We start from the raw sequence: 14,127 nt of genomic DNA, 5'->3' as shown, positions 1-14,127 counted from the left end.
TCCTGATGCACTGAGGTTGTACCTTGGACACTCCGTCAAGGCACATACAAGAATCAACCAATGGTCTTAGCTGGTTTGGCTCAGTGGATAGAGTGTCAGCCTGTCAACTGAAGGGTCCCGGGTTCAATTTCAGTCAAGGGCACATGCCTGGGTTGCGGGCTCGATCCCCAGTTGGAAGCGTGCAGGAGGCAGCCAATCAATGATGCTCTGTCATCTTTGCTGTTTCTTTCTCTCTCTCCCTCTCCCTTCCTCTCTGAAATCAATAAAAAAGATATATTTTTTAAAAAGAATCAACCAGTGAATGCATAATTAAGTGGAACAAGTCGATGTCTATCTGTCTCTTTCTCTCTCGCCCTTCCTCTCTCTTTCTCCCATCAATAAGTAAATAAAAATAAGTGTTATAAAAGTCATAGATCCCTTAGAGACTCTGCTTAAAGTGACATATCTGCTACTGAGAAAAATTTACATGCACATATTTTTCTTCCAATCTCAGAGACTGAAGCTTTGGACTTCACTTAATAATTCCCAATTTCAAATATGAAGCAGTATGTTGGATTTTCTCTATTTTTCTCTCACTTGTTAGCATGTGCTTCTTTCATAGTCTCTAACTTTTTCCATTTATTATTTTTTCATTATCTTAATTTTAAAATTAAACTGTTTATACATTACCAAAGTAATACATGCTATTATAGATAATACACCTTTTAAGAAATGTCTGATCTAGCCCCGTAGATAATATTGTGGTACACAGTGAATCCTTCAAGATTTTTCCGTTTATACACTTTAAAAAACATAGGTATGTTTTATCATCTGCTTTTCTCATATAACAACACATATTACATCTCCAGATCTGATTTTTCTACTGGCCTCCAGACTTCTTTATTCACTAACCTGCCTACTTGATCTTGTTATTTCATGGTCTCAGAACAGTCTAAATGGAACTTAATTTTCCCCAAAGCTTGTTTTCGCATCAGTCTTCCCCATCTCAGTAAATGGAAATGCCACCACATTTTTCATGCAAAAAACTTCATCTTCCACTCCTTTCTGTCATCTACCACAGCCAATTCATCAGCCAGTTCCATCAATAAGAACTCCAAAATATATCCTGAATTTATCCATTTATCCTCATCTCCACTGTCACCACTATCGTCTAAGACCTCCTTGACTACTGCAAAAGCCTCCTAACCTATCTCCCATGTGTGCACTTTTGACCTCTATCATTTATTTACGGCACAACTGCAGTGACGTTCCAAAATGTTCAATGGATCATGGCATGCCTCTCCTTACCATTGTACTTTAAAAACAATTTAAACTCTACTACGGTGTTGGAGGCCCTACATGATCTGTCCTATGGTCACGGCTCTAACCTCCATTCCTGCACACTCCACTTTTCCTCAGCTCAAATCTCTTCCCAAACATGCCAAGTATTCCCATCTTAGGGCCCTTGCACTTGTTGTTCACTCACTCCTCTTATAGTTTTCCTCCAGCTTTTTACATGGATGGCATCTTCTCACCATTGGAATTACATCCCAAATACCATCTCATCCTTTTCTAACTCCCCATTCTGAAGTAGCCACCCCTCCCTTCATTCCCAGTAAACCCGCCACCAATCACTGTCTTACTTTTTCTCTCTTAACTGTCTTCACATACTGACCAGAACTGAACTTATTTTGTTAATTTGTTTGATTATTGCCCGTCATCTCCCTGCCCTCATACTCTCTTAGAATATGAGATCTTTGAAAGCAGGGAAACTATCAGTCTTGGTCATTGCTGTATTTTTAGCATTTGGAACAATTTCTGGTACACAGTTGTCAATCAATAAATATTTATTGAAAAATAAATAATAAATATGTATTAAAAAATAGATGTGAGTTCCATCTTTAAAATATTTTTGGTGTTATAATACTTTTTAAAAAATTATTTTTATTTTGGGATAATTTTAGAGTTATAGAAAAATTGCAAAGAATTCCCATATATCCTTTCCTGTTTCCCCTTAATGCTAACACATTTGTTAAATCTAAGAAATGAACATTGGAGGCCCTGGCCAGGTAGTTCAGTTGGTTGGAGCATCTTCCTGATTTGCCAAGGTTGTGGGTTCGATTCCTGGTCATGGCACATATAAGAATCAACCAAATGATGCATAACTAACTGGAACAAGTTGATGTTTCTCTCCATCTCCTCCTTCCTCTCTTTAAGAAATCAAAAGAAATTAACATTGGAGTAATACTATTAACTAGACTACAGACTATTCAGATTTCACCAGTTTTTCAATTGTCTTTTTTGTTTCAGGATCCAATGAAGGGCATCACCTTGCATTTAGTTTTCATGTCTCCTTAGTCTCCTCCAATTTGTGACTATTTCTCAGTCTTTCCTTGTTTTCCATCATTTTGAAAATTTGAACAGTACTGTTCACACAGTCTGTAGAATATCTAGAATGTCCCTCACTTTGGGTTTGTCTGATATGTTCTCATAGTTAGAATGGAGTAATGGATTTTTGGGAAGCATATCACAAGGGTGAAGTTTCTTCTTATCATATGATATGGGGCAGGGGCAAATGATATCAACATGACTTATCACTAGTGATATGAACCTTGATTACTCAATTAAGGTGCTGTTTGCCAGGTTTCTCCACTGTAAAGCTTCTATTTTTCCCTTTCATACTCTATTCTTTGGAAAGAAGTCACTAAATCCAGTCTACCCTCAAGAAGAGGGAAATTAAGAAACTCTCCTAGAGTGGGAAGTATCTACATATATTATTTCTTCCATGAATTTTTTAAATCCTCCTCCAAGGATATGCTTATTGATTTGAGAGAGAGAGAGGAAAGGAGGGAGAAGGAGAGGAGGTTGAGGGAGAGAGAGACAGAGACAGAGAGAGAAACATCGATGTGAGAGAGAACATCAACTGGTTGCCTTCTGTACATGTCCCGACCAGAAATCAAACCCACAACCTAAGTATGTGCCCTGATCTGGAATCAAACCCACAACCTTTCACATTTTGTGATGGTGCTCCAGACAACTGAGCCACTCTGGCCAGGGCTCTTCTATGTGTGTGTGTGTGTGTGTGTGTGTGTGTGTGTGTGTGTGTGTATGTGTATATATATTTATATATATTTTGTATTTTTTAATTGCTGGTAGTACTGCAGATGTCTCCCATTTCTCCCCTTTTTGCTCCCTCCACCCATCTCCTATGTATTTTTAATTATGGGAAAGACAAGCAGTGGAATAATGTCTCAAAAGACGGACATTATTCCAATACTTATTTATCTAAAATAAAATTTTTATCTGTTGAATATTCTTACCTACCAGTATCAAGATACCAAAGATCCTTGCAGCAAACTTGACTATTCAGTGCTTTTTTGTAGCCATCTCTTCCACTCCAAAAATACAACCGAGTGCCAATTGCAACAGCACAGTGTCCAGCTCTTGGTCTTGGTCTTGAATTTTTTTTGTCTTCCTGAGAATCTGATACTAGGGTGGTCCACTCTGCGGTATCTAAAAAGATAGAAATATCCATGACTAACCTGTTATTCTTAAACAAAACAAAAATTCTTTTGTTAATAAATTTTATTTCAATTAGCAACTCTTAAAAGACTCACCCAGATTTAGGTAAGAAAATGAACTTGTACATTTCCATTCACAATCATGAGGTGAAGCCTCAATATTTTCCCCCTTATGTGGAACCCATCCTCCAAAAATGTACATCCTAAAAAACAAACAAACAAAAAGAATATAAAGTAGTTAAATTTTTTCCTAAAGCTTTATTTTTTCAATTTAAAATCCTAATAATAGACTTAACCTTTTGCACTCGGATGTCGTGTGACTCGACATGGTTAGCATCGGTAGCAGCTCTTTTTATACTCTTTGAATGTATCAATAATTTGAAATATAAAAAAATCCAAATAAATAAGTTTGTATGAAAAGAAACTCCAGTTTTTTATTCTACTGCCGCGCTTTGTAAAATCTGGGATATTTAAAAAATTAAATCCCGAGTAGAATAAAGGAATCGAGAAAAAAGCAAGCGAGTGCAAAGGGTTAAATGTCTTATTTGTTGACACCAAGCTACAGAACTATTCACTCGCTTGTCAATGCCAAGGTAACAGAAAGAAGATAATGAATAAAGTAGTCTTCTTTCAAGAGTTTACAATTTTATGAAGCAATAAAAAATCAAAATTATTTCTCTCTGGCAAGTCATTCAAAGTGGGGAATATTTCAATTATTATACATTTGAAAATCAACATTGATGTAATATACTAAGGGTATCTCAGTCAGAAAGATACTCAAATGATCCATGACATTCAAAGGCAAATTTAGAATTGTATGCATATAGTAACCAAAGAGGATTAAGTTTCTTTTTAGTTTGGCCACTGATATCACTCAAATAAAAAACTTTAAACTATGTTCTTAGGGCCCTCACAGTTCTTGAGACTCGCCTAATGGCTAATGAAGGAGAAAGGCTCATCCAGTAGAGCGTGGGTCCCATGTGACCTCAAGCTAACCAGAGAAGCTCTATTTTTAATCTCTTATATATTAGAGTTCCAATGAAAAGCTGCATTTTATAAAAGAGTTCTGCTGTTTTAAAAAATGGCTATTTTTTAAAAAGAACTAATGAGTCCTAGCTGGGTAGCTCAGTTGGTTAGAGCATTGTCTAGATGCACCAGGATTGCAAGTTTGATCCCTGGTCAGGGCACATACAAGCGTCAATCAATCTTACCTAATAATAGACAAACATGCAAATTGACTGTACCTCCGCTACGCCACCAGCCAATCAGGAGTAATATGCAAATTAACCCAACAAAGATGGTGGTTAATTTGCATACACAGGCGCCAAGTGATGGTGGAGCGGGATGCAGGCGTTCTGCCCCACCCCCGGTCTCTCAGGGCCTCTGGGCAGCGTGGGAAGGCGGGGCGCTGGAGTGGAAAGAGGCGGCTCTCGGAGCAGAAAGAGGCGGCTCCAGGGCCTGAGCAGAAAGGGGCTGAACCGGAGTGGAAAGGCGGTGCTGGCAGCCAGGGAAAGGAAAGCCCATTCTAGCACGAATCTTCGTGCACTGGGCTTCTAGGGAATGTATAAAAATTGATGTTTCTCTCTCTCTCTCAAATCAATAAATTAAAAATCTTTTTAAATAAAAGGAACTAGTGAGGTTCCAAATTAAAACTAGTTGTTTCCTAAAACATTATATTTTGTTTGTCTATTTTGAAAAAAATCAACTAATAAATAAAATGACAGAAGGAGACTTGACTTTGGGTGGTGAACACACAATGCAATATACAGATAATGTATTACAGAATTGTATACTTGAAACTAATATAATTTTATTAACCAATGTCACTCCAGTAAGTTTAATAAAATTTTGTTTGTTTTTATTTGTTTAGTCCTCGCCTGAGGATATTTTTCCATTGATTTTTACAGAGAGTGGAAGAGAGAGGGAAAGACAGAGAGAAATATCGATGTGAGAGAAACACATCAATTGGTTGCCTCCTACACAAGCCCCAACCAGGGAGGAGAAGCCTGCAACCAAGGTCTGTTGCCCTTGACCGGATTCAAACCTGGGATCCTTCCGTCCACAGGTCGACGCTCTATCCACTGAGCAAAACCAGCTAGGGCAATTTAGTAAAAATGTTTAAAAAGACTTCATGAGGTTCTAAATTACAACTAGTTGTTTCCAAAAACACTACTTTTAGGGTAAAGTCCCTATTTTAGTAAATACTTAAATTTTATTTTAAAAAAATACTAATTCTGGCCCAGTGTTGCACAAATAAGGGCACTTACTTGTTGATGACAGTAATAGCTAACCATTAAGTGCCTCTACATACCAGGTACTATTTGAAACATTTTATATGTATTAGCCCATTTAATTCTCCTGACAACTTTGTAAAGCAGATTTTATTATTATCAGCATTTTATATTTCAGGAGATTGAGGTACAAATAGGTTAGGTTTCCTTGCCCCAGGTCATACAGCACAAACAGCAAAGCTGGGACTTGAATTCAGGCAATCTGGGTTCAGGGTCTATAGTCTAACCATAACTCCATCAAAAGTATAACCACGGAATGCACATACTGAGTAATAGCCGAGTACAAATCAAGTACTACCAAAAATATGTAAAAAGAAACAGTGAGGTATGTCAAACATGTCAATGGAGGACTGATCAGTTTGACAACACTGTGTTACACTTATGTAATATGTACTCTGTGCAAGGCATTGTAAGGAATGTAAAGAAGTATAAGAGGTAGCATGATAAGAAAATGGCACATTAAGCATTTTAGCTTCTGTAGGTATATTTCCTTAGCTTCAGTAAGCACAAACATTATTAAATTCAGTAATATATTTCTAAAAAACTAGTGGCATCACTCTTCTTTGTGTGTATCTTTCTTTTTTAAAAAATAAATCTTTATTGTTTAAAGTATTACATATGCCCCCTTTTACCCCCATTGCCCTCCCTCCACCCTCCCTGCCTTCCCTCTGAGGTTTGATAGTCTGTTCGATGTTTCTATTAAGTCGGTTTAAAAACAGTGAAAACAAAAAAGCACCATACTTGTTTCCTATAACACTGGCTGTGTGAAGGCTTCGTGGAAGGGGCACTGTCCCTTTAGTTTCTGGTTTTGACCATGACATAGTTTCTAAAAGTAAAAATAAGTATATTAGCAACTTGATCTAATAACAGCAAACTATCTCAATTTGCAGAATTTTAAAAATTAAAACCAAAAAGGTCTTACTAAAATAAAGCAAAAAAGTTTCAAAACTGTTACTTGAATTTCATCTTAAACATTTCCAACTGACATAAATTGCTAGTCACAGAAATCTACTTACACTTTAACGTTAGTACTTGTAATAGAGATATGTATTTAGAATGCCATCAATTCTAAACTGGGACCACATTAGGGATTTTAACATTTTAAGTAAGAGTACACTGTGCAGAGACAGTCAAAAGTAAGAGGCATACCTACTCCCTAATTATTTATTCCTAGGATCTCTTTAAAAAGGACTACTCAAGCCATGGCTGACGTGGCTCAGTTGGTTGGAGCATCATCCAGAGCACTGAAAGGTTGAGGGTTGGTTCCTATTGGGGAGCATGCAAGAAGACAACCAATTGATGTCTCTCTGTCTCTCTCTCTGTCTGTCTGTGTCTCTCTCGCTTTCTCTCTCTCTCTCTCTCTCTCTCTCTCTCTCTCTCTCTCTCACACACACACACACACACACACACACACACACACACACACACATTATCAGTAAAGAGCATATCCTTGGATGAGCATTTTTTTTAGAAGAGCTACCCAAGGGTTTTTCGCTGACCAGCAGTAACATTACTAATGTTACATTTCCTATAGATAAGAGTAATGATATAAATTTGATCATCCACAACTGGGACACTTCACAGAGTGAAAGTGGATACTATGGATAATTACATGGGACAATAAGCATGAACTAGGACCATTAAAGCAAACCAGGACATATGGTGATCCTACTAACAGGAAATACAGGAGTCGCTGTCATAAATCAAACACTTATTTGTTCAGTCTAATTGATCAGCAGCAACCATTCACATCACACCCCGCTGCCCCTGGTGATGTCTACAGTACTAGTTATAAATAAATCTAAGTGCAACTCAATCAATACTATAATAAAAAATATTTTTCAAAGTAATTTTTATATTTGCTTTTATCAATCATAACCAGTTCTTGAACCTGAATCAAGTTAAGCTTACCTAAGTCAAGTTGCCATAGGTCATCCAGGCGAGCACCACACATTCCACCAAAAACATACATTTTAGGACTCCCAGAGTCTTTTTTGCAATATATAACAGCTGTGTGAGATTCTCTTGGAGAAGGCACAATTCCTTTAGTCACTGGAATGCTCCAACCCACAACACCAGAACCATGCTGTAGCTCCAATTCATAGAAATCATTTAAATATCTAGGATATTATTAAAGAAATGAAAACATTAGCATAATGTATACCTTTTATTTTTTTCTACCTACAAAGATAATATATGCTTACTATGGAAACTCATATAGTACAGAAAGGCATTATGAGAGCAGAAACCCCATACTAATCATTCAACACATATTTACCAAACACTACTGTGTACCAGGCACCCTTCTGGGGATAAGTAGAAGAGAAGAGATCTAAAAAATTCTGCCATCATTTAGCCAACACTCTTGTCCATGACAATAACCATTATGGTTTCAAAACATAGCCATAAATTATGTGACACTCTTCCCACCAGGAGGTAGGGTCTATGTCCTCTCCCTTGATTCCGGGCAGGCTTGTGACTGCTTCACCTAGTAGCGTATGATGAAATGACATTATGTGACTTCTGAGGCTGAGTCCCAGAAGGCCAATGCAGCTTCACTATGAAATCCTGAACCACAATGTAAGTCCAACTATCACACAACCACCATCTACAGGAGCCATATGTAGGCACAAAGGATGACAGTCCCAGTTGAGTCCACCCTTCAGCCATCTCAGCTGAGGCATCATACATGCAAGTAACCATTCATACATTCCCATCTGAGGGCCTAATCATTATTGCTATATTCTGTCTGAATTCCTAATGCACAGAATCCATGAGCGTAATAAAGTGGTTGTTATTTTGCATCACTAACTTTTGGAGCAATTTATTACATGGTATGAGATTAAAAAAATTACTGAAAATAATTGGTAAGACTTCTCTCTGTCTGAATATCCACTTACGTATAAATGAGGCATATTACAAATGTTGTTTTGCAGGCTCTCTTTCTTTTTCAATTTTCACTCTTTAATGTCATATACAACTATGTCCTATACAACTTTTTTATTTTTGGAACTGGCATAAATTTCTTATCTGTGACATGAATGTTTTCAACAAAATGATGTTTATAGAAACCTATTTCCTATTAAATTACTACTCAAATATGAAGGCAAAATTAAAACATTTGAGGGTATATAAAACTTCAAAGTTTAGCCATATAATTGTTTTAGGAAAAAGTGATTCTAGATGTCAATCAGGAAAAATAAAAAGGAATCCAAGAAAAAATACACTGAATAAGAGGAATGGAAGTGCAAAGAAAATAGCAATTTATAATTACATTTAAATTGATGTTGATAACTGTGGTTGTGAGGTCTAAATAATCACTAAGAAAGACTAACCAAAAATTAATTTATTAACATTATTTTAATCTAAAATAAGATTTAAGAATATATGGAACATATGGAAAAAGGAGGTAAGCATTAAAAAAAAGAAGGCTTAAAGGTAAAACTAATAACCTATTCCCAAACGATTTTTAAGAAAACTACCTTAATCTGATTAAAGATAAATATTAGAAACCTACAGCAAACATCAAAATTAATGATAAAAAGGTAAATATATTAATGAAACAGAATAGAATCTAGTACAAGAGTTGACAAACTTTTTCGGTGAAGGGCCAAAAAATAAACATTTTAGGCTCTGTAGGTCATAAAGTCTGTCACAACTACTAAGCTCTGCTTTTTCAATAGAAAGCAGTCAGAGACAATATGTAAATGAATGGGTATGACTATATTCCAATAAAACTTTATTAACAAAAAACAGGCAGCAGGCCAAATTTGGCCCACAGAGTAAGTATAGTTTGAACTCCTGGTCTAGAGAGCCTAGATAAAGACCCATTTATTTGAGGATAAAGATATAACAGAGATAGGGCTTCAAATTAACAAGAAAAAATGGCTTATTTAATAAATGGTGGTGGGAGAATTGGAACTTCATTAGGAAGAAAAGTAAAAAACCTCACAGTAGTCACAAAAATATATTCTAAATGTATTAATATTTTAAACAAAAAACAAAGTTGTGAATGTAGTAGAAGAAAATACCTAAAAAATTATTTTTTATAGTTTTGGGGTAGAAGAGTCTTCCTAAACAAGATATAACACCAGAAAGCCATAAAATAAAATATTGCCAAACTTGATAAACAAAAATAAGAACTCTATAAAAGAAAAAGGGAAACAGAAGACTTGGAATGAATATTTGGAACATATTAAACAAATATATAAAGAACTCCCAAGACTCAATAATAAAACTGAAATCCATTAAAATAATAAATGAATTCAGCAAAGTCATAGGATACAAGACCAATATACAGAGACCAACTGTATTTCTATATACTAGTAATGAACAATCCAAAAATAAGAAACCAAACCTATTCACATCATCGAAAATAATAAAAAAATTAGGTATAAGTTTTGTGGGGAGCTGGCACGGCCATGGCATACTCAGCCCCAGGGCGCCATATGTGCCACACCAGCTCAGCCAGGTTCAGTGATGGGGGCGGTGAAGGATTAGGAAAGACAGACAAGAGAATGAAAGCTGGGACTTGGTGGGACGCTGCTTCCCTGATGGGGACCCAGCAGCGCCAGCACCCACAAGCCATGTCTTTATTTTATAGCTGATGCCACGAGGCAAAGTAAGGGTGTGGTCAAGATGTTTACAACATTCTTGTGAGTTTCGATCCTACTCAATTACATGCACCTGATCAAGCTTTGTTTACTTGCAGCCTATATCACTTAGGCCTGCAGTTTGCCCACCACTGACTTAGGCACATGGGGCCACGTGTTCAGACCATAGGTTCAAGCTTACAACTATAGCTGCTGGCTGTAATTGTGCTGGGAGGGCTCTGCCCTCCAGGCTGGGACTTGCACGTAGCCACAAGAGACTGTGCCCTCTCATCAGTCCAAGGCAGGGGTCCTCAAACTGCGGCCCGCCGAGGACATTTATCCGTCCCGCCGGGTGTTTTTGCCGCCGCTGCCTGTCATGCTTAGCACTCGTCACGGGCCCGCAGTGCGCATGTGTGGAATGTGCGCCGCACTCTCCGACTCCCCTCCAACGGTATGAGGGACAGTGAACTGGCCCCTGTTTAAAAAGTTTGAGGAGCTGAAACCGGTTTGGCTCAGTGGATAGAGCGTCGGCCTGCGGACTCGAGGATCCCGGGTTCGATTCCGGTCAAGGGCATGTGCCTTGGTTGCGGGCACATCCCCAGTAGAGGGGTGTGCAGGAGGCAGCTGATCGATGTTTCTCTCTCATCGATGTTTCTAACTCTCTATCCCTCTCTCTTCCTCTCTGTAAAACATCAATAAAAAAAAAAAGTTTGAGGACCCCCTGGTCCAAGGCTTGAACCTGTCCAAAACACTGTAGCCGTGCCCCCACAAAATTTAACAAAATAAGAGCAAGACTTGTACATTGAAAGCCTCAAAATACTGCTGAGAGAAAAGAAAGAAGGTCTAAATAAATGGAGAGACATTCCATGTTCATGGATTGGAAAACTCACTATTAATAACACAGCAATTCTCCACAATTCAATCTATATATACCACAAATCACTATCAAAATCCCAACAGAACTTTGGGCAGAAATTGGCAAACTGATCCTAAAATTTACATAGAAATGTAAAGCATCCAAAAAAGCCAAAACACTCTTAAGAAAGAATAAGATTTAAGAATTTACATCTTCTAATTTCAAAACTTACTACAAAACTACAGTAATCAAGACAGTGTGGTACTGGCATAAGGCTAGACATATAGATCAATGGAAAAGAATTGAGAGTCCAAAAATAAACACTTACACTTTGGGTCAACTGATTTTCAACCAAGATGCCAAGGCAATACAATGGGAAAAGGATAGTCTTTTCAACAAATGGTGTTGGGACAACTGGATATCCACATGTAAAAAGATGAATTTAGACATTTACTTTCCCCCAGGAAAAAAATTAACCCAAAATGAATCATACATATACATGTAAGAGCTAATACTATAAAGCTTTTAGAAGAAAATAGAGGAATAAATCTTCAAAAGCATGAGATAGGCAGAGTAATTAAATATGACATCAAAAGCCTGATCCATAAAATAAAAAATTAATATGTTGGGCTCATGAAAATTAAAAACTTTGTGCTTCAAAAGATACCATTAAGAAAATTAAAGACAAGCTAGACTGGAAGAACATATTTATAAATCACATTTCTGATTAAAAACAAACTCGTATCCAGGAATATAAATAATTCTTACAATCTATAATAATAAAAGCATAATATGCTAATTAGGCTGGATGTCCTTCCGGACAACCTTCCGGACGCAGCCGGGGCTGCAAGGGAAGCCCAGGTCCTGGGTGTCTGCCGGCAGCTGGAGGGAATCCTGGGTCCTGGGTGCTGGCAGCCAGGGGAAGGCCTACTCTTGCACAGATTTTATGCATTGGGCCTCTAGTTCAATAATAACACAAACAACTTCATTTAAAAATCAATGAAGATTTGAATAGAAATTTCACCAAATGGCTGAAAAGCTCATGAAGAGATACTCAATATCATTGGTCATTAGGAAAATGAACCACAATGAGATACCACTACATTGGTGACAATAAAAAAAGACAGACAATAATAAGTGTTAGCAAGGAAATGGAGAAATGAGAACCTTCATAAATTGTTGGTGGGAATGTAAAATGGAATAGTCACTTTAGAAACAGTTTGGAAGTTCTTAAGAACTTAAATATAAATTTACCATATGACCCAGTAATTTTGCTAGGTTTCTAATCTAGAGAAATAAATACATGTCCAGACAAAGCTTTGTGTGTAAATGTTTATAGCAGCATTATTCACAAAAGCCAAAAACTGGAAATAATCCAAATGTCCATCAACTGATAAATGAATAAACAAATGTGGTATATCCATGCAACCCATACAAAATAGGAATCGCAAATGTCCAAAAAGCAATTAATGAAACTCATTTCCAATTCTAAAAATATCAAAATAAAACCACCTATCTTACCCAATAAAAGAGAAACATGCAAATTAACCATCACTCTGCTATGTCCACAGCCAGAGTGAGTATGCAAATTAACCCAACAAAGATGGAGGTTAATTTGCATTTGCAGGCGCGGAGCGGTGTGAAGCCTGCTATGAGGTGAAGGGGAGTGGCAGAGGGAGCTACTGGAGTGGTGCTCCAGACAGAAGCGAGGATTTGCTGGCTCCGGGCGGTCCGGAAGCTGGGACATGCCGGCTCCCTGGTGGCCGGGGAGTGGGGCCTTACCAGCTTCCAGGGGAGCGGGGACATGCCAGCTCCCGGGCATCCAGGGAACGGGGACTTGCCGGCTCCCGGGCGGCTGGGAGTGAAGCCAGGGGAAGGAAGGCCTATTCTTGCACTAATATTGTGCAACGGGCCGCTAGTATATATATAAAAGCCTAAGCGACCAACTGACCAGCCAACTGTTCGACTGGTAGCTATGATGCACACACTGACCACCAGGGGGCAGACGCTCAATGCAGGAGTGGAACCCACAGGCATGGAAACATGGAACAGACTGATGAATCTCAGAGGGAAGGGAGGAGGGGAGAGGGCGGGAAGAGATTAACCAAAGATCTTATATGCATACTAGAGGCCCGGTGCACGGATTTGTATACTAGTGGGGTCCCTCCACCTGGCCTGTAGGGATCGGGCTGAAACCAGCTCTCTGACATTCCCCAAGGGGTCCCGGATTGTGAGAGGGTGCAGGCCAGGCCAAGGGACCCCACCGGTGCACGAATCCATGCACCAGGCCACTAGTGTAATATATTCATCTATTAGCTTGGCAACAATTAAGAAGAGTGACACAATTCAGTATTGCCAAGGGTGTAGGCATTCTCGTACTCTGTTATTAGGAATATAAATTGTCTTCCTATTTGGAGACTGATTCAGGAGTATCAGGAGTACCTAAAAAATTTAAATGTAAATGCCCCTTGACATCCCCTCAAATCCCACTTATAAATATCAATCTTACAAAAATATTTATACATGTGCAAAGACTAATAGCAAAAAATAAAATAAAATATTTAAATGTCCATCAGCAGGGGAATGGTTCAGTAAATGCATAATTCACACTACTTTCAGCCTTTAAAAAACAAGGTCAATATATACCTGCTGCCATGAAAAGAGCTCCAAGCTATATCCTTAAAAGAATTAAACAACAAAAACAAATTAAGTACAAACCCAGAGTCACAGAGCAAAAAGAAAGATCCCACTTCTATAAAAGAAAATACATGTCTCTGTAGGATCAAATTAATGTTCCCAACTCTCCTCTCCCAGTAAGCAGAACATATATCCTTGGAATCATTACTGAAGGCTTGGCCTTATCACTTGCTTAGGCCAATGGAATGTGA

General features: G+C 38.0%; 1 protein-coding gene across 2 annotated transcripts in view; it reads right to left on the bottom strand.

The window, feature by feature from the left end:
- Positions 1-14,127, bottom strand: part of HCFC2 (host cell factor C2) — a 41,319-nt gene that overhangs the window by 22,173 nt on the left and 5,019 nt on the right. For both annotated transcript variants that reach the window (XM_008144738.3, XM_054719421.1), the window contains 4 exons: positions 7,703-7,911; positions 6,533-6,617; positions 3,597-3,703; positions 3,304-3,492 (listed from right to left, as the gene is read on the bottom strand). In XM_008144738.3, coding sequence (XP_008142960.1) covers positions 3,304-3,492; positions 3,597-3,703; positions 6,533-6,617; positions 7,703-7,911 — 590 coding nt within the window. The remainder of the gene's footprint in view (positions 1-3,303; positions 3,493-3,596; positions 3,704-6,532; positions 6,618-7,702; positions 7,912-14,127) is intronic.

Source organism: Eptesicus fuscus, chromosome 7, assembly GCF_027574615.1.
Source record: "Eptesicus fuscus isolate TK198812 chromosome 7, DD_ASM_mEF_20220401, whole genome shotgun sequence".
Classification (NCBI taxonomy): domain Eukaryota; kingdom Metazoa; phylum Chordata; class Mammalia; order Chiroptera; family Vespertilionidae; genus Eptesicus; species Eptesicus fuscus.
This window is presented reverse-complemented; position numbering and strand designations above follow the sequence as displayed.